The 19,044-nt window shown below is 47.8% G+C and overlaps 1 protein-coding gene across 1 annotated transcript in view; it reads right to left on the minus strand.

Annotated features, from left to right (window-relative positions):
- Positions 1–19,044, minus strand: part of khdrbs2 (KH domain containing, RNA binding, signal transduction associated 2) — a 547,070-nt gene that overhangs the window by 30,201 nt on the left and 497,825 nt on the right. Inside the window, exon 8 of the mRNA XM_043681416.2 lies at positions 3,330–3,388. Within this exon, the coding sequence (XP_043537351.1) occupies positions 3,330–3,388 (59 nt within the window). The remainder of the gene's footprint in view (positions 1–3,329; positions 3,389–19,044) is intronic.

Here is a 19,044-nt window from a genome sequence, read left to right on the forward strand (position 1 = left end):
ATCACCAAACCATCATCTCCCAGACCATACAGAACCTCATCACCTCAGGAGATCTCCCACCCACAGCTTCCAACCTCATAGTCCGGGAACCCCGCACTGCCCGGTTCTACCTCCTTCCCAAGATCCACAAGCCTGACCACCCTGGCCGACCCATTGTCTCAGCATGCTCCTGCCCCATCAAACCCATCTTCACCTACCTTGACACTGTCCTAACCCCCCTAGTCCAGGAACTCCCCACATACATTCGTGACACCATCCACGCCCTCCACCTCCTCCAAGACTTCTGTTTCCAAGGCCGCAATGCCTCATCTTCCCCATGGATATCCAATTCCTCTACACCTCCATTCGCCATGACCAGGGCCTCCAAGCCCTCAGTTTCTTCCTCTCCCAACGTCCCCAAAAGTACCCTTCCACCGACACTCTCATTCGTTTGGCTGAACCTGTCCTCACCCTTAACAATTTTTCCTTCGAATTCTCCCACTTCCTCCAGACCAAAGAGGTAGCCATGGGCACCCATATGGGACCTAGCTATGCCTGTCTCTTTGTTGGCTACATAGAACAGTCCATCTTCCGTAGTTACACCGGCACCACTCCCCACCTCTTCCTCCGCAACATTAATGATTGCATTGGCACCACCTCGTGCTCCCACGAGGAGGTTGAGCAATTCATCAACTTCACCAACACATTCCACCCTGATCTTAAGTTCACCTGGACCATCTCTGACACCTCCCTCCCCTTCCTGGACCTCTCCATCTCCATTAATGATGACCGACTTAACACTGACATTTTTTACAAACTCACTGACTCCCACAGCTACCTAGATTACATCTCTTCCCATCCTACCTCCTGCAAAAATGCCATCCCATATTCCCAATTCCTCTGCCTCTGCTGTATCTGCTCCCAGGAGGACCAGTTCCACCACAGAACACACCAGATGGCCTCCTTCTTTAGAGACCGCATTAGGAGCAACGGATGCAATAAATGATATTGGTGGATGTACAGGTGAAACTTTGATGGATGTGGAAAGCTCTTTTGGTGCCTTGGATGGAAGTGAGGGGGGAGGTGTGGGCGCAGGTTTTGCAATTCCCATGTGGTTAAAGATGCCCTCCAACGCATCTCATCCACATCCCGCACCTCCACCCTCAAACCCCACCCCTTCAACTGTAACAAGGACAGAATCCCCGGTGCTCACCTTCCATCCTACCAACCTTCGCATAAATTTCATCATCCAATGACATTTCCGTCACCTCCAAACGAACCCCATCACCAGGGATATATTTCCCTCCCCACCCTTTTCCACCTTCCGCAAAGACTGTTCCCTCCGTGACTACCTGGTCAGGTCCACGCCCCCCCAATTACCCACCCTCCCTTTCTGGAACCCTCCCCTGCCACTGTAGGAATTGCAAAACCTACACCCACACCTCCATCCAAGGCCCCAAAAGAGTTTTACACATTATTCAAAGTTTCACCTGTACATCCCCCAATATCATTTATTGCATCTGTTGCTCCCAATGCGGTCGCCTCTACATTGGGGAGACTGGACGCCTCCTAGCAGAGCACTTTAAGGAACATCTCTGGGACACCTGCACCAATCAACCAACCGCCCTGTGGCCTAGCATTTCAACTCCCCCCTCCCACTCTGTTGAGGACATGCAGATCCTGGGCCTCCTTCACCGCCGCTCCCTCATCATTCGACGCCTGGAGGAAGAACACCTCATCTTCCGTCTCGGAAAACTTCAACCCCAGGGCATCAGTGTGGATTTCACCAGTTTCCTCATTTCCCCACCTCACCCCAACTCTAGCCTTCCAGCTCAGCACCGCCCTCATAACCTGTCCTACCTGCCTATCTTTCTTTTCACCCATCCACTCCACCCTCCTCTCTGACCTAGCACTTTCATCCCCACCCCCATTCACCTATTGTACTCTGTGCTACTTTCTCCCCACCCCCACCCCCCTCTCATTTATCTCTCCACTGCAGGCACCCTACCTCTATTCCTGATGAAGGGCTTTTGCCTGAAACATTGATTTTCCTGCTCCTCGGATGCTGCCTGACCTGCTGTGCTTTTCCAGCACCACTCTAACCTAGACTCTGGTTTCCAGCATCTGCAGTCCTTGTTTTTACCTATATGAGGTTACTCAGCCCATCGATTCCATGCTGGCTGTTTGGGGCAGCAATTCATTCAGTCCCACTTTCCCTCAACCCCTGTAGCTCTGCAAGTTTATTTCCTTCAAATTACCATCCAATTTCTTTCTGGAGTCAGTGATTGTTTACACTCTTGTAACACTCTCATAGGCAGTGAATTCCCTCTCATTACCACTTCCTATTCTTCTACACATTCCCCCATACATTAAACATTAAATCATTGTTGCACAGTCTATTTACCTTCATCCAAGGTTTACATTATCTAAATTTGCAGTCATTTTCTAGACTTCAATCAGATCTCCCCTCAAACTCTTTTACTTCCCAGTAGAATAACTTCTGTTTCTCTAATGTCACCTTGTTGCTAAATCTCTTAACCATAGAACCATTCTCATATTTTCAAGACTCTCACATCCTGGTGGCCAGAAGTAGGGACAGTACTCTAGCTGTAGCCGAGACAGTGCGTTATAAAGGATCTACATAACAATTCCACTCTTGTTCTAACTGCTTTTAATAATGAAGCCTAAGATTCCAGAGTCAGTCTTTGCTAAGACTATAAGAAATAGGAACAGGAGTATGCCATTTGGTCCCTTGAGACAGCTGTGCCACTCAAGAGAATCATGCCTGATTCCTCATGTCCAAGGTCCTGCCCTTTCCCCATAACCCACCATTCCACTACTGATCAACAATCTATCTATCTCAGCCTTAAATATACACAAGGATTCTGCTCTGTCAGTTCTCTGTGGTAAGGAGTTGCAAAGACTCACAACCATCTGAAAGTAGAAATTCTTCCTCATCTCAATCTTATATTGGAATCCCTTTAGTCTAAGTCTATGCAGGTCTTCACTAGAATGAACTGATGAAGGGCTTATGCCCGAGGTTTTGACTCTCCTGATCCTCGGATGCCGCCTGACCTGCTGTGCTTTTCCACCACCAGACCTTTTGACCAGAATGAACTGTCTGATACTTTTTGTTAGTGGTCAGTCAGAGGCAGGATGTTACTCAGCTGATAAGATCAACAGTCATGTCTCTGTTTTAGTTGTCCAAACAATTTGTGGTAAATTACATTTTTTTGCAAAGGAAGAAAGAAAAATTTAATCAATGGCAATTCTTCAGAATGGTTTGATTTCTGAACGGAATTCAGTGTGACACTCAGCATTCAACAGAAAGAAAATGGAGCCAGGTTTACCATAACTTTCATAGATTTCTTCACTTGTTCCATGTCCATAATCGTAATATTCAGGGCCACTGTAATAGAAAACAAACACAGAATGACAGCTCATACAGCAAGAAAAAAATAACATGGCATTTGTAATTGATATTAGTAACAGTTACCATGGCATTTCATTGATTATTGATCATGGTAAATGTGTTTAATTAGTATTGATCTACAGCTATCAGTGATCATTGAGTGTAATTGTTGGTTATAGTTTTTGGTGTAATTATTATTATTAGTAATAGTTATCATTGTATGCCTAATTATTAATAGCAATTGTTATCTTTTTGCATCATTCTTATTAATAATAATTATTAGTTTGTATTGTTTTTGTTGATTATTAAGTTATTATGGGTAATTCATGATGATAATATTGTGTGTAATTATTATTAGCAATTGCTATCATTGTGTGCAATGCTGAGTAATAATAATTATTATAGCAAGTTTTGAGAAGATTTGTAGCTCAGGTTGAGGTTCTGGATGTAGGTTGGCTGTCTGAGCTGGAAAGTTCATTTCCAGATGTTTCGTCACCCTATTAGGTAACATTTTCAGTGGGCCACCTGGTGAAGTATTGCTGATAATTCCTGCTTTCTATTTATATGTTTCGGTTTCTTTGGGTTGGTGATGTCATTTCCTGTGATTATGTCATTTCCTGTTATTTTTCTCAGGGAGTGGTAGATGGGGGTCTAACTAGATGTGTTTGTTGATAGAGTTCCGGTTGGAATGCCATACTTCTAGGAATTCTCATGCGTGTCTCTCTTTGGCTTGTCCTAGAATGGATGTTGTCCCAGACGAAGTGGTGTCCTTCCTTATCTGTACGTAAGGATACTAGTGAGAGAGGGTCAAGTCATTTTGTGGCCAATTGATGTTCATGTATCCTGGTGGTTTTCTTCCTGTTTGTCAAATGTAGTATTTGTTACAGTTCTTGCATAGTATTTTGTAAATGACATTAGTTTTGCTTGTTGTCTGTATAGGGTCTTTCAAGTTCATTAGCTGCTGTTTTAGTGTGTTGGTGGGTTTGTGGGCCACTACATTGGACAAAAGGGTCTCAAAGGGTCATGAATTTGTAGAATTCACTACCCCAGAGTGCCATGGATCTCGTTTGCACTGAGATTCTCTGCAATCTGTCCTTTTGCTCCTCCTCCACCTCTTTCAAAAGTATATAAAAAGATTTTCCAACACCTTTCACTTCTGAAGTCATACTTACCCCTGCAATTCTGATTTATCTTTTCAAGAAGCATCTAGTTCCTTTTTTTAAAATTAATATTGAATCTGTCTCCAGCCTCTTCCTTTCAAGCAAATTCCAAATCATAACTCAGTGTCATCATAAATTCTTCTTACCTCCCCTTTTGCCCTGGATTTACTTTCCTTTAAGATCAACATGTAGCTTTTTCTCTGTAAGGTTAATGTCGGTTTAGTTTAATGGCTCTAACAGTCTGACGAAAGCACTCTGGGACCGAGTGTGTCAACCACTCGTTATAAACTGGGATTGCCAGTACACTCCAATGCTAACAACACAGTGATCAACTATGATAACTTTATGAAGAGATAGTGCAAGGTCATTACTATGCTGTGATGAAATGGACTGAATTGCTGCATTATCAGAAACCTTCGAAAGACGTCACTTAGGAGGTAAATTCCCAAGTGAGTTCTTTCAGCAAGTGATTAAACAGTTAAGTTGTTCCAACTGTAATCCCAAGAGATGAATTGATCAAGTTTTTTTAAGGAATGAAAAGATCTCCCAGGCATCATTGCTGATCCCTTCAGCTTCTGTTCTGTCAGATGTGCTCCCAGCTTTCTCAATAATTCATGCCAGAAGGTATCCTTCAGGAATACAAACTCAGAAGGAGAGCAGCTAGGATAATCTTCCCTATGACTGGCAGGAAGGTAATTTTGGAATCCAGAGCTTATTTAAAATTCTATTCCTCCACGTCCTAAACTTTCATTAGGTTATATTGCCTCCATCCAACTCATCCTCTGACCAGCTCCCGACCAGGCAATGCTCCAACTAAAACTGCCCTCCTTGTATTCAAATCATCATGTCTCACTCAGCTGCATCTCTGCAGCCCCATGCCTCTCAGAGATTTCTGCACTGCTCTAAGTCAAAGGAGTAATCATCAAGAACAATTCTCAGGAGGTGCTGCACTATCTACTTGGAAAGTGCTGCCTTGTCAGAGGAACAAGACTTAGGGAAGTCTGCACTGTCACAGGAACAATACTAAGGGACAACTGTACTGTCACAGGAGCAATACTCATGGAGTGTTGCATTGCCAGAGGAAGGGTAGAATCATACGATTGTTACAGTGTAGAAGCAGGTCATTCACCCCATTGAGTCCACATTGACCCTCTGAAGACCAAGTCACCCAGACCCATCCCCCATTCTATCCCTGTAACCCTGCATTTCCAATACTTAATCCATCTAACCTACACATCCCTGGCAATTTAGGATGGCCAATCCACCTAACCCACATATCTTTGGATCGTGTTAGGAACCTGCTGCATCTGAAGGAAACCCACGCAGACAATGGGAGAATGTGTAAATTTCACATAGTCAGTTGCCCGAGGCTGCAAACGAACCTGGGTCCCTAGCGCTGTGAGGCAGTAACGCTAACCACTGATGCTACCGCGCTGACCTACACAGGACTGCCAGCACTGAGTAAGTACTGCACTGTCAGATGGGTATTACTGAGGGAAGTATTTGCTGCCTGGGGTGCAGAACTGAAAGTGCACTGAACAATTCGAGCAGCAGTACTGAATGAGTGTTGTACTGTCAGATGGTTATTACTGAGGGGTTAGGGCACTAATGGAATGGCAGTACCCATGGTAGCTTGTATTACAAAAGTGTTGTTTGTGTTTGCATGTGTTTTGTGTACATCTGTGTATATACCTATCTCTGAGCAGATGCCTCTTTGGAAGTGTATTTGTATATGCATGTGATTGCAAGATGTACGTTTGTATATCTCTGTATATGATATTTTGCATATATGCACATAGGCAAGTATATGTGTGTGAGTCTGTTTCTGTTCCTGTTGATGGGCTTATGCCTGAAACATTGATTCTCCTGCTCCTCAGATGCTGCTTGACCTGCACTGCACCCTCGACTCTGAGCTCTAGTATCTGCAGTCCTCACTTTCTCCTCTGTTTCTGTATGTCCCTTTGTGTGTATGAGTTTGTATTTATGTTTTTCAGTATATGCCTGTGTAAACATGTGAACATGCATTTGTATCTAGCCGAAAATGTGTTGCTGGAAAAGTGCAGCAGGTCAGGCAGCATCCAAGGAACAGGAGAATCGACGTTTCAGGCATAAGCCCTTCTTCAGGAATGAGGAAAGCGTGTCCAGCAGGCTAAGATAAAAGGTAGGGAGGAGGGACTTGGGGGAGGGGCATTGGAAATGCGATAGGTGGAAGGAGGTCAAGGTGAGGGTGATAGGCCGGAGTGGGGTGGGGGCGGAGAGGTCAGGAAGAAGATTGCAGGTTAGGAAGGCGGTGCTGAGTTCGAGGGATTTGACTGAGACAAGGTGGGGGAGGGGAAATGAGGAAACTGGAGAAATCTGAGTTCATCCCTTGTGGTTGGAGGGTTCCTAGGCGGAAGATGAGGCGCTCTTCCTCCAACCGTCGTGTTGCTATGGTCTGGCGATGGAGGAGTCCAAGGACCTGCATGTCCTTGGTGGAGGGGGAGGGGGAGTTGAAGTGTTGAGCCAGGGGGTGGTTGAGTTGGTTGGTCCGGGTGTCCCAGAGGTGTTCTCTGAAACGTTCCGCAAGTAGGCGGCCTGTCTCCCCAATATAGATGTCTCCCTAACATGCATTTGTATGCCTATGTATACATGTAAGAGAATGTGTATGTGTCTGTGTAAGTATGTGCATCTATGTTTGTGTATGTGTGTGTGTATGTCCGTCCATATACTCCTGTGAGTTAACATGATGGAGAGTTAGGAGTTAACAGTAGAGCATTTGTTAGGAACTAAATACCACTTGCACAAAATTGCTATTCAATGGACATTTGTTGCAAGGTTGAGGGGTTGCTGTAAGAATCCAGTTGTGACTAAATTAATTGTCACAGGGTGAGGCTAGCTGTAAGTATCAGGGATAGGAATCAGTATTCAAATCCAGTATTCAGGCTGAAGTTTATGACTCAAAGCAAAAGTGAACGTATTTTTAGAAAAGGAGAGAAAAAGATTCAACTTGAATTGAAGTCTTAAAACTGCAACAGGATACACGATTGAGTGAAAGTCTTGAAGGATGTCAAGAATCATGATAGCAGATTCAAGGAACAAACAAAAAAAATTCCCAATAGTTATGGGAAAGGCAGTGTGACATATACTGAACCAGTGTACTGTGCCTTGTCTTGACTAATGGAATGTTTTATGTCAGTCTTTATTGATCAATAAAACTTACTTATTTGCATTCTAAATTAATGATTCTCCTTTTTGCCAACAAGTTTATTCTTCAACAAGAACGTACACTGGGCTTTATCATCCAGCGTAAATCTCAACACCACCATGCTGAGGAGGCCAGGTAGCCTGAGGGGGAATACGTGCTGGTTTCGGGAGGCTGAATGGCAGGGTTTAAAGAGGGGGGACATGATCTTGGAGTTGGGATGCCCATAGATGAGGGGTTCCCTCCACCTACCCCTTTGCAATCATCCAGCCATCAGGTCATGCAACTAAAACTCTGCGCTTCCTGAATGTTGTGTAGCTACCTCTGCTGTGAGGCTCTCTCAAGTAGCTATTAATTGGTCGAGGTGGGTAGGTAGGTGGCAGGACTGCACTATGTTTGTTTTGCCTTCAGAACTACTGGCAGAGAGCTTTAAGTCCAGCCCTATGTATGCATATATTAGTGTATGTGTGTGGTGCATTAAGTGGGTACATGTGTATATCTGTGGATTTGCAATAGTGTGTGTTTGTGAACAAGTCTGTGTGCCTTTGTCCATCTGGTATGTCTGTGTATGCATGTATGAGCATCTTTATTAATGCAATTTGTTACAATACAGGAATAGCAAGTGAAACCAAATCAGTCTCACTATCACTGGATTTGCAACACAGTGATGTTAAAATATTTAATAACTCTCAAATTTGCTCAAGTATTCCTAACTAGACTTTACAAATAACAAATCTTGTTCATCTGTGTTCTGGTAAAGTTACATTCTTAATAATAACTTGCAATTTTTTAAAGTTATAAAATTAGTGACCAAGATGTGGAGGTCCCAGTGTTGGACTGAGATGGATAAGGTCAGAAATCACACAACACCAGGTTGTAGTCCCATGGGTTTACTTGAAATCACAAACTTTTGGAATGCTGCTCCTTCGTCAGATCAAGTGATGAAGAAGCAGCGCTCCGAAAGCTTGTGATTTCAAGTAAACCAGGAGGACTATAACCTGGTCTCATGTGACTTTTGACAGATGAACAATAAAGCAATCTAATTAATATCTATGATGTAAACCCAATCTTCTTTGACCAATAACTTGCATTCATACACTGACATAGTTCAGTGATAAATAAAAAATAGTAATTTGCCAGTTCAATAACCACTTCAACGATGAACACCAGGCCTTTATGAAACCTTTGGATGATGGATTGTATTACAGGCACAGGGGTCACCTGTTATTGCAAATAGTTTCTACAGAACTGTGGAGACTTCTACTTATTTTTCCAGACTAGGGTTCCCAGTCTTTTCCCAGAACTTTCAACAAATCAATTTTTGGAGAATAACTCAAGAGTAGCAAAAGCAAAAATGGTTTTCTGGCTTAGCAGCTTCGAAAGATGAACTGTCTTCTCTCCAAAAACCCATGTCAGAACCTGGTTACTCTTTGTTTTCTTTCTTTTTCATGAGAGTTCATGTCAGGGCATAAAATAATTGCTTTCTGGGATCCTTTGAGGGTAACTGTTCTATTTTTTTCTTGGCTACTTCATCATTCTTACTAATTAGGTGATGCTTCATTTATATAAACATATAGGGCACTTGGACCCTCACAGAAACACCATTAGAAGAATTCACCATTATCCGTAATTAATTTAGTTGGCACAAAACACAAAAGCATTATCATGAACTAATTTGGCACAAGACAACAGGCTTAAGAAAGCAAAAATATTTTTTTCACCGAAATAACAGATAACGTACTTCTACACACAAAGAGCCATCACCCTAAACCCCTCCATCTATCTTGAAGAGACTGTGAGGTCACAGCTAATGCATTTTCATGACATATTCACAAGGCTGGAATATTTTAACCCGGCATTTACTGCTTCCTGACTGCATCTCAGTGCAAATTATGGATTTAATTTGAATAACTAATGTATTCACCACAATAACACCATCTAGAATCTTCAGAAACTCGTGAATATTTGTAGTTTTAAGCTAGAGATGCCACATTCATTTTAAGTATTTAAATACATCATGATTTCAAACTTTCTCAGCTATTAGTTATCTGACTGTCGCTTTGTTAATGGCTTGAAACAATTCTCTCCTCTTTGCAGCCTCTGGCTTTGGAGCTACAAGTGTCTTTTTAGCTACAGTTCCTCCCATCTCACTTGCAGGCTCCCTGTAACTCCTCGGCCTCATGGCAGATCCCCGTCTCCTCTTGGCCCCATTGCAGACTCTCAGTCTCCCCTCGGCCCCACTGCAGACTCTCAGTCTCCCCTTGGCCCAATTGCAGACTCTCAGTCTCCCCTCGGCCCCATTGCAGTTTCTCAGTCTCCTCTCGGCCTCACTGCAGTCTCTCAGTCTACCCTCGGCCACATTGCAGTCTCCCTGTCTCCCCTCGGCCCCATTGCAGACTCTCAGAGTCCCCTCGGCCCCACTGCAGTCTCTCAGTCTCCCCTTGGTCCAATTGCAGTCTCTCAGTCTCTGCTTTACACCAATGCAGTCTCTCAGTCTCCCATCAGACCCACTGCAGTCTCTCAGTCTTCCCTCGGCCCCATTGCAGTCTCTCAGTCTCCCCCGGCCCCATTGCAGACTCTCAGTCTCCCCTCGGCCCCATTGCAGCCTCTCAGTCTCCCCTCGGCCCCACTGCCGACTCTCAGTCTCCCCTCAGCCCCACTGCAGACTGTCAGTCTCCCCTTGGCCCAATTGCAGACCCTCAGTCTCCCCTCGTTCCCACTGCAGTCTCTCAGTTTCCCCTCAGCCCCATTGCAGTTTCTCAGTCTCCCCTCGGCCCCATTGCAGACTCTCAGTCTCCCCTCAGACCCACTGCAGTCTCTCAGTCTTCCCTTGGCCGCACTACAGTCTCCCAGACTCCCCTCGGCCCCACTGCAGACTCTCAGTTTCCTCTTGGATCCATTGCAGACTCTCAGTCTCCTCTTGGCTCCATTGCATCTCTCAGTCTCCCCTCGGCCCCACTGCAGTCTCTTAGTCTCCCTCGGCCCCACCGCAGTCTCTCAGATTTCCCTTGGCACCATTGCAGTCTCTCAGTCTCCCTTCGGCCCCACTGCAGTCTCTCAGTCTCCCTCAGCCCCACTGCAGTCTCTCAGATTCCCCTTGGCACCATTGCAGTCTCTCAGTCTCTGCTGGGCCCCACTGCAGAGTCTCAGTCTCCCCTCGGCCCTACTGCAGACCCTCAGTCTCTCCTTGGCCCCACTGCAGACTCTCAGTCTCCCCTCGGCCCCACTGCAGACCCTCAGTCTCTCCTTGGCCCCACTGCAGTCTCTCAGTCTCCCCTCGGCCCCACTGCAGACTCTCAGTCTCCCCTCGGCCCCATTGCAGTCTCTCCGTTTCCCCTCGGCCCCATTGCAGACTCTCAGTCTCCCCTCGGCCCCATTGCAGTCTCTCCGTTTCCCCTCGGCCCCACTGCCGATTCTCAGTCTCCCCTCAGCCCCACTGCAGACTGTCAGTCTCCCCTTGGCCCAATTGCAGACCGTCAGTCTCCCCTCGTTCCCACTGCAGTCTCTCAGTTTCCCCTCAGCCCCACTGCAGTCTCCCAGTCTCCCCTCGGCCCCACTGCAGTCTCTCAGTCTCCCTTTGGCCCCATTGCAGACTCTCAGTCTACCCTTGCCTCCATTGCAGAGTCTCAGTCTCCCCTTGGCCCCACTGTAATCTGTCAGTCTCCCCTCAGCCCCACTGCAGTCTCTCAGACTCGACTCAGCCCCACTGCAGTCTCTCATTCTCCCTTCTGCCCCATTGCAGTCTCTCAGACTCCCCTCGGCCCCACTGCAGTCTCGCAGTCTCCCCTCAGCCCCACTGCAGACTCTCAGACTCGACTCAGCCCCACTACAGTCTCTCATTCTCCCCTCTGCCCCACTGCAGTCTCTCAGTCTCCACTCGGCCCCACTACAGTCTCCCAGTCTCCCCTTGGCTCCATTGCAGACTCTCAGTCTCCCCTCAGCCCCATTGCAGTCTCTCAGTCTCCCCTTGGCCCCATTGCAGACTCTCAGTCTCCCATTGGCTCCACTGCAGACTCTCCATCTCCCCTTAGGCCCACTGCAGACTCTCAGTCTCCCCTCGGCCCCACTACAGACTCTCAGTCTCCACTCAGCCCCATTGCAGTCTCTCAGTCTCCACTCAGCCCCACTAAAGTCTCTCAGTCTCCCCTCGGCCCCACTAAAGTCTCTCAGTCTCCCCTCGGCCCCACTGCAGTCTCTCAGTCTCCCCTCAGTCCCACTGCAGACTCTCAGACTCCCCTCGGCCCCATTGCAGACTCTCAGTCTCCCCTCGGCCCCACTGCAGTCTCTCAGTCTCCCCTCAGGCCCATTGCAGTCTCTCAGTCTCCACTTGGTCCCACTGCAGTCTCTCAGTCTCCCTTTGGCCCCACTGCAGACGCTCAGTCTCCCCTTGGCTCTATTGCAGAGTCTCAGTCTCCTCTTGGCCCCATTGCAGTCTCTCAGTCTCCCCTCGGCCCCTTGCAGACTCTCAGTCTCCCCTTGGCCCTATTGCAGACTCTCCGTCTCTCCTTGGCCCCATTGCAGACTCTCAGTCTACCCTTGGCCACACTGCAAACTCTCAGTCTCCCCTTGGGCCCATTGCTTTCTCTCAGTCTCCCCTCGGCCCCACTGCAGTCTCTGTCTCCCCTCGGCCCCACTGCAGTTTCTGTCTCCCCTCGGCCCCACTGCATACTCTCAGTCTCCGTTTGGCCCCACTGCAGACGCTCAGTCTCCCCTTGGCCCCATTGCAGAGTCTCAGTCTCCTCTTGGCCCCATTGCAGTCTCTCAGTTTCCCCTCGGCCCCACGGCAATCTGTCAGTCTCCCCTCGGCCCCACTGCAGTCTCTCAGTCTCCCCTCGGCCCCACTGCAGTCTCTCAGTCTCCCCTCGGCCACACTGCAGACTCTCTGTCTTCCCTCAACCCTACTGCAGTCTCTCAGTCTCCCCTCAGCCCCACTGCAGTCTCTCAGTCTCCCCTCGGCCCCACTGCCGACTCTCAGTCTCCCCTCGGCCTTACTGCCGACTCTCACTCTCCGCTCGTCCCCATTGCAGACTCTCAGTCTCCCCTCGGCCCCACTGCAGACTGCCAGTCTCCTCTCGGCTCCACTGCAGACTCTCCATCTTCCCTTGGCCCCACTGCAGTCTCTCAGTCTCCCCTTGGCCCCATTGCAATCTCTCAGTCTCCCCCCGGTCCCACTGCAGTCTCTCAGTCTCCCCCTGGTCACACTGCAGTCTCTCAGTCTCCCATTGGCCCCATTGCAGTCTCTCACTCTCCCCTCGACCCCACTGCAGACTCTCAGTCTCCCCTCGGCCCCACTGCAGTCTCTCAGTCTCCCCTTGGCCCCACTGCAGACTCTCCATCTCCCCTTGGCCCCACTGCAAACTCTCAGTCTCCCCTTGACCCCATTGCAATCTCTAAGTTTCCCCCCGGCCCCACTGCAGTCTCTCAGTTTCCCTCCGGCTACCCTGCAGTCTCTCAGTCTCCACTCGGCCCCATTGCAATCTCTCAGTCTCCCCCCGGTCCCACTGCAGACTCTCAGTCTCCCCTTGCCACACTGCAGTCTCTCAGTCTCCCCTTGGCCCCATTGCAGTCTCTCAGTCTCCCCTTGGCCCCATTGCAGCCTCTCAGTCTCCCCTCGACCTCACTGCAGACTCTCAGTCTCCCCTCGGCCCCACTGCAGACTCTCTGTCTTCCCTCAACCCCATTGCAGACTCTCAGTCTCCCCTCAGCCCCACTGCAGTCTCTCAGTCTCCCCTCGGCCCCACTGCAAACTCTCAGTCTCCCCTTGGCCCCATTGCAGACTCTCAGTCTCCCCTCAGCCCTACTGCCGACTCTCACTCTTCACTTGGCCCCATTGCAGACTCTCAGTCTCCCCTCGGCCCCACTCGCAGTCTCTCAGTCTCCCCTCGGCCCCACTGCAGACTGTCAGTCTCCCCTCGGCCCCACTAGCAGTCTCTCAGTCTCCCCTCGGCCCCACTGCAGACTGTCAGTCTCCCCTCGGCTCCACTGCAGACTCTCCATCTCCCCTTGGCCCCACTGCAGACTCTCAGTCTCCCCTTGGCTCCATTGCAATCTCTCAGTCTCCCCCCGGTCCCACTGCAGTCTCTCAGTCTCCCCCCGGCCACACTGCAGTCTCTCAGTCTCCCATTGGCCCCATTGCAGTCTCTCAGTCTCCCCTCGACCTCACTGCAGTCTCTCAGTCTCCCGTCGGCCCCACTGCATACTCTCAGTCTCCCCTCAGCCCCATTATATACTCTCAGTCTCCCCTCGGCCTCACTGCAGACTCTCAGTCTCCCCTCGTCCTCATTGCAGTCTCTCAGTCTCCCCTTGGCCCCATTGCAGACTCTCAGTCTCCCCTCGGCCCCATTGCAGACTCTCAGTCTCCCATCAGCCTCCCTGCAGACTCTCAGTCTCCCCTCGTCCCCATTGCAGTCTCTCAGTCTCCCCTTGGCCCCACTGCAGACTCTCAGTCTCCCCTTGGCCCAACTGCAGTCTCTCAGTCTCTCCTCGGCCCCACTGTAGTCTCTCAGTCTCCCCTTGGCCCCATTGCAGTCTCTCAGTCTCCCCTCGGCCCCACTGCATGCTCTCCGTCTCCCCTTCGCCCCATTGCAGATTCCCTGTTTCCCCTCAGCCTCATTGGAAACTTCCCATCTCCCCTTGGCCCCATTGCAACTCCCCGTCTCCTCTTGGCCCTATTCTGACTGCCTGCTTAGGAAGCCTTTAGGAAAGGTTTAGAGGGATTTAGGCCAAATGCAAATAAATGGGAATAGTTCAGTTTAGGAAACCTAGTCAGTGCGGACGAGTTGGGTCAAAGGATCTATTTCCTTTCTCGATGACTCTGACTCTACAAGTCTGCTCCGCCTTTCAATGAGATGATGTCTGATCTGATAATCCTCGATTCCACCTTCCTGCCTCTTGCACATTACCCGTAATGGTCTGTCACCAGCCTTTACTTGCTCCACGGTGACATGGAAGTTGTGGTAATGACAAATGGCTCCACCACTGACCCATTCCCTGTTTGGACCTGTGTCAAGCGGGGTTGCATCACTGCCCCAACACTGTTCTCAAACTATCTCAGTGCAATGCTTCACCTCACTGCCAACAATCTCCCTTCTGGAGTGGTGCTACCTTACAGAGCCTGAGGGAAATTTTTCAGTCTCCTTCGTCTTCAAGCCAAAACCAAAGCCACCCAACCAGTGTCATTGAGCGTCTGTACACAGATGATGCTTGTGTATGTGCAATCTCCAAGGATGCACTCCAGACTATTGTCAGTGCCTTTACAGATGTATATGAGACCATGGGTCTCACCCTGTGCATCCGCAAGATGAAGGCCCTAAATCAACTTGGCCTGGCAGTGGACAGCAAACCCCCAATCATTAAGGTCCATGGGGAAGCCTTAGAGGATGTTGACCACTTCCAATACTTCAGCCAAAGCAGCTATAAATGAAGAGATCCAGCACTGTCTCCAGTGTGATAGCGCAGCCTTCATCCACCTGGGAAAAAGGGTGTTCGAGAATAACAACATCAGATCTGAGTTTACAATGTACAGAGGTGTGGTGGTTCCCACTGTCCTCTATGGCTCTGAGATGCGGATTGTCTTTAGCAGACATCTCAAGGTACTGGTGCAGTAGCACAATCGCTGCCTGCGCAAGATCCTGCGAATCTGCTGGGAAAAAAGACTCACTGACACCAGTGTCCTTGACCAGGCCACCACCCCCAGCATAGAGGCACTGACCACCCTTGATAGGTTACGCTAGGCTTGGCACATCATCTGCATGACCGACACAAGACTCCCCAAGCAAGTGCCGTACTACCAGCTTCGACTCAGCAGGTGAGCCCCTGGTTGACAGAGGAAGCATTTCAGTGATACCCTCAATGCTTCACTGGCAGTGTGTGGCATTTCCACAGATCCTGGGGAATCAATGGCCCAAGACTATCCAAAGTAGAGGAGCAGCATCTGGGAAGTCGTCGAGTACCTCAAGTCTGGTCATTGGGAAGAACTGGAAGCCAGCCGAGAAAAGTGGACGGAGTGCGCTGTCCCACCAATGCCTCACCCATCCCTTCCCTTGATCACTGCATGCCCCAGTGTAACAGTCTGTGGTAGCCATATCAGTCTGTAAAGCCACCCACGGACTCACCCTAGGAGAATAAGAGAATCATCCTCATCTGCGAGGGACCACTGATGATGAGGCCCATGATTCCCTTACTGACTAAAAATATCTCAATTTCAGCCTTGAGGATACTTAATGACCCAGACCTGAAAGTCACCTGTGGTAAAGAATTCCTTTGAGAGGAGAAATTCCTCATAATGTCTGATTTAAATGTGTGACCCCTTATTTTGAGATTATTGCTTCTAGTCCTAGACTCTCCCACTAGGGGAAACAACCTTTCCACATCTACTCTGCCAAGTCCCTCTACCAATAATGTTGCCGTGTATTCTCCTAAATTCCAATGAATCAAGGCCCAACTTACTTAACCTCTCCTAATAAGACAGACCCTCCACAGCTGGTATCAGCCTAGTGAGCAGTCTCCAGACTGCCTCGAATCCCAGTAAATCTTTCCATAGATAAGGCTCAGCTGTATCCCAGCTGTAGTCTCACTTTATAGTTTTAGGAATTTTTTGTCCCATGATCCCCATCGATTTTGAACAATGGTGTGCGTCAGCATGAGTTTGTACAAATGTGTGTTTCAGTGTGTGTATTTGGGCATGTGTAAAGGTGCATTCCTCAGTGTACATATGTGTACATATCTCGCTGTGTCTGTATCGAGGTGTATGAAATATGGTGAGCGCCAGTGTCTGTCAGTGTCTAGCATCTTGGTATGTATGTGTGCATGTGTCTCTAAGTGTGAAGTAATGTGTATCAGTGTTTGTCAGTTTGGGTGTGTGTTTGTCAGTGTAAATGCACCACTGCCTGTTTGTGTCAGTGTATGTACATCACTGCCTGTGTGTCTGCATCTGTGTGCGTGCGTGTGTGTACTGGGCGGGTGCAAAATAGCGCAGGCTCTGAGAAAGCAAAAAAGGCAGCAACTACTTACATCTAGTTTAATGCCATAACTCAATGTCACAAATAAAATATTCAAAACCTACTCTTGACATACTTACAATAGCTTAATGAGCTCTATACCAGTGATGTCCCAGAGAGTGGATCTCCATAGTTAATCTTAGTAGAAAATGCAGGTAAATGGCTTCAAAAACATCATTTACTTAACAATCTACTTGCATTTATATAGTGCATTTAACACAGTGAAATGTCCCAAGGTGCTTTATAGGAATCTTACCAAACAAAATCTGACACCAAGCCATATGGAGAGCTATCAGGACAGGTGAGCAAAAGCTGGTTCAAAAAGATACCTTTTAAATGTTATCTTGATGGAGGGAAGAGAGGTTGAAGGTGGGCCACGAGATCGTAGGCCCCCAAACACAGTTTAGAATCTCCTACAATGTGGAAGCAGGCCATTTGGCCCACAGAATTCAGGCCAACCCCCTGGAGAGCATCCCATATAGACACACTCCCCTGCCTATTGCTGTAACCCTGCATTTACCATGGTTAACCCACTTCACCTGTACAATTCTGGACACTATGGGCAATTTAGCATGGCCAATCCACCTAAGCTGCACATCTTTGGACTGTGGGAGGAAACTGGAACACCTGGAGGAAACCCACACAAATACAGGGAATAATGTACAAACTTCACACAGACAGTTGCCAGAGGGCAGAATTGAACCTGGTGCTGTGAGGCGGCAGTGCCAACCACTGTACCACCCAATGATAGGGATGTACAAGAAGCCAGAATTGGGGAAGTACAGAGATTTCAGAGGTTTGAAGCACTGGTGGTGGTTATAGACATAGGGAGAGACAGCCGTGGCAATCAACTGCCATTTAGTAACCAAGAAATTAAACTGTTCAGACTAATCACAAAACCTTTACAATGACTGTCTACCTCACCTCAGAAGTTGATTCAGAAAAGCACAAAAAAAGTCAAAGTTAACAGAAATTTGCCGTTTCAATATGAACAATGTGATCACACAACCAACAAGTGTCATTTTATTAAATAAAAAACAAAGTGCTGGAGAAACTCAGGAGGTCTGGCAACATCATTGGAGAGAGAGAGAGACACACACATAGAGTTAACATTTTGAATTCGAAATTACTCTGTTTCTTTTGCCATGGATGTTGCCAGACCTACTGAGTTTGTCTAGCACTTTCTGTTTTTACTTCAGAATTCTAGCATCCTCATTATTTTGCTTTTATCTAAGTGTCAATTCTTTTGCCTTGCTGGATCTGTGCTTTATCCACGTGGAGCCACAATCCACTACAACTGTCACACCCCCTGGGCAGTTCTGTTGAATACAACTGGCACAGTGAATTGGTAATTTGCAAATTAGATTAGGGAAGGTGTAGATAAGCTCAGCAGGTGAGAAATACAATCAAATGGGAGCACTAACACTGTAGTACTATTTGAAAGACCAGTGATTTGGAACCAGTTCACACTAAGAGAAGGATAACACTTTCATTTCGTATATTAATTTCTGTATTCAGTTGAACCTATGGAATTACAAATGACAGATTTGTTTCAATCTAATTTATTGGAATGGCCAAAGGAATGGGATCGGTTCCCATAAACCTCTCTCTCCTGGTGGGACTGGGTGAGTCTAGTTACCTGATTTCCACCCCATCCAATTTTCATCTCTGGTGTGAATGGGTTCAAACATTTCTCATTGAGTTCATGCCCGAAGAACTGCAGATGCTGAAAATCAGAAACAAAAATATAAATTGCTAGAAAAGCTCAGCAGATCTGGCAGCATCTGTGGAGAGAAATCAGAGTTACCATTTTGTGTCAAGTGAATCTGATTTCTTTCCACAAACGCTGCCAGAACTACTAAGCTTTTCCAGCAACTTCTATTTTTGTTTCCCATTGAACTCAAGGTGTACGCTGCTGATTTCAGTGAGAGACAATTAACAACCATAGGAACATTGTGCAAGCTGGCTCTGCAGTTAGCACTGCTGTCTCACAGCATCAGGCACCTGGGTTGGATTCCACTCTTGGATGACTGTCTGTGTGGAGTTTCTCCTCATGTTTGTGAGACTTTCCATACTCTGGTTTCCTCCCACAGGCCAAAGACGTACGGGTTAGTTGGATTGGCCATACCAAATTTCCCCATAGTGTCCAGGAATGTGCAGGCTCGGTGAATTAGCCATGGGAAATGCGAAGTTACGGGGATAGGGTCAGGGGTTATGTCTGGTTGGAGCTGTTTGGAGGTTCGGTGCAGACTCAATGGGCTGAATGGCCTCTTTCCACACTGTAGGATTCTATGATCCCAGTGTGAGCCATGA

The sequence above is a fragment of the Chiloscyllium plagiosum genome, unplaced genomic scaffold (assembly GCF_037043375.1).
Source record: "Chiloscyllium plagiosum isolate Xiang-an unplaced genomic scaffold, Cpla_swu_hap1 HiC_scaffold_3, whole genome shotgun sequence".
Classification (NCBI taxonomy): domain Eukaryota; kingdom Metazoa; phylum Chordata; class Chondrichthyes; order Orectolobiformes; family Hemiscylliidae; genus Chiloscyllium; species Chiloscyllium plagiosum.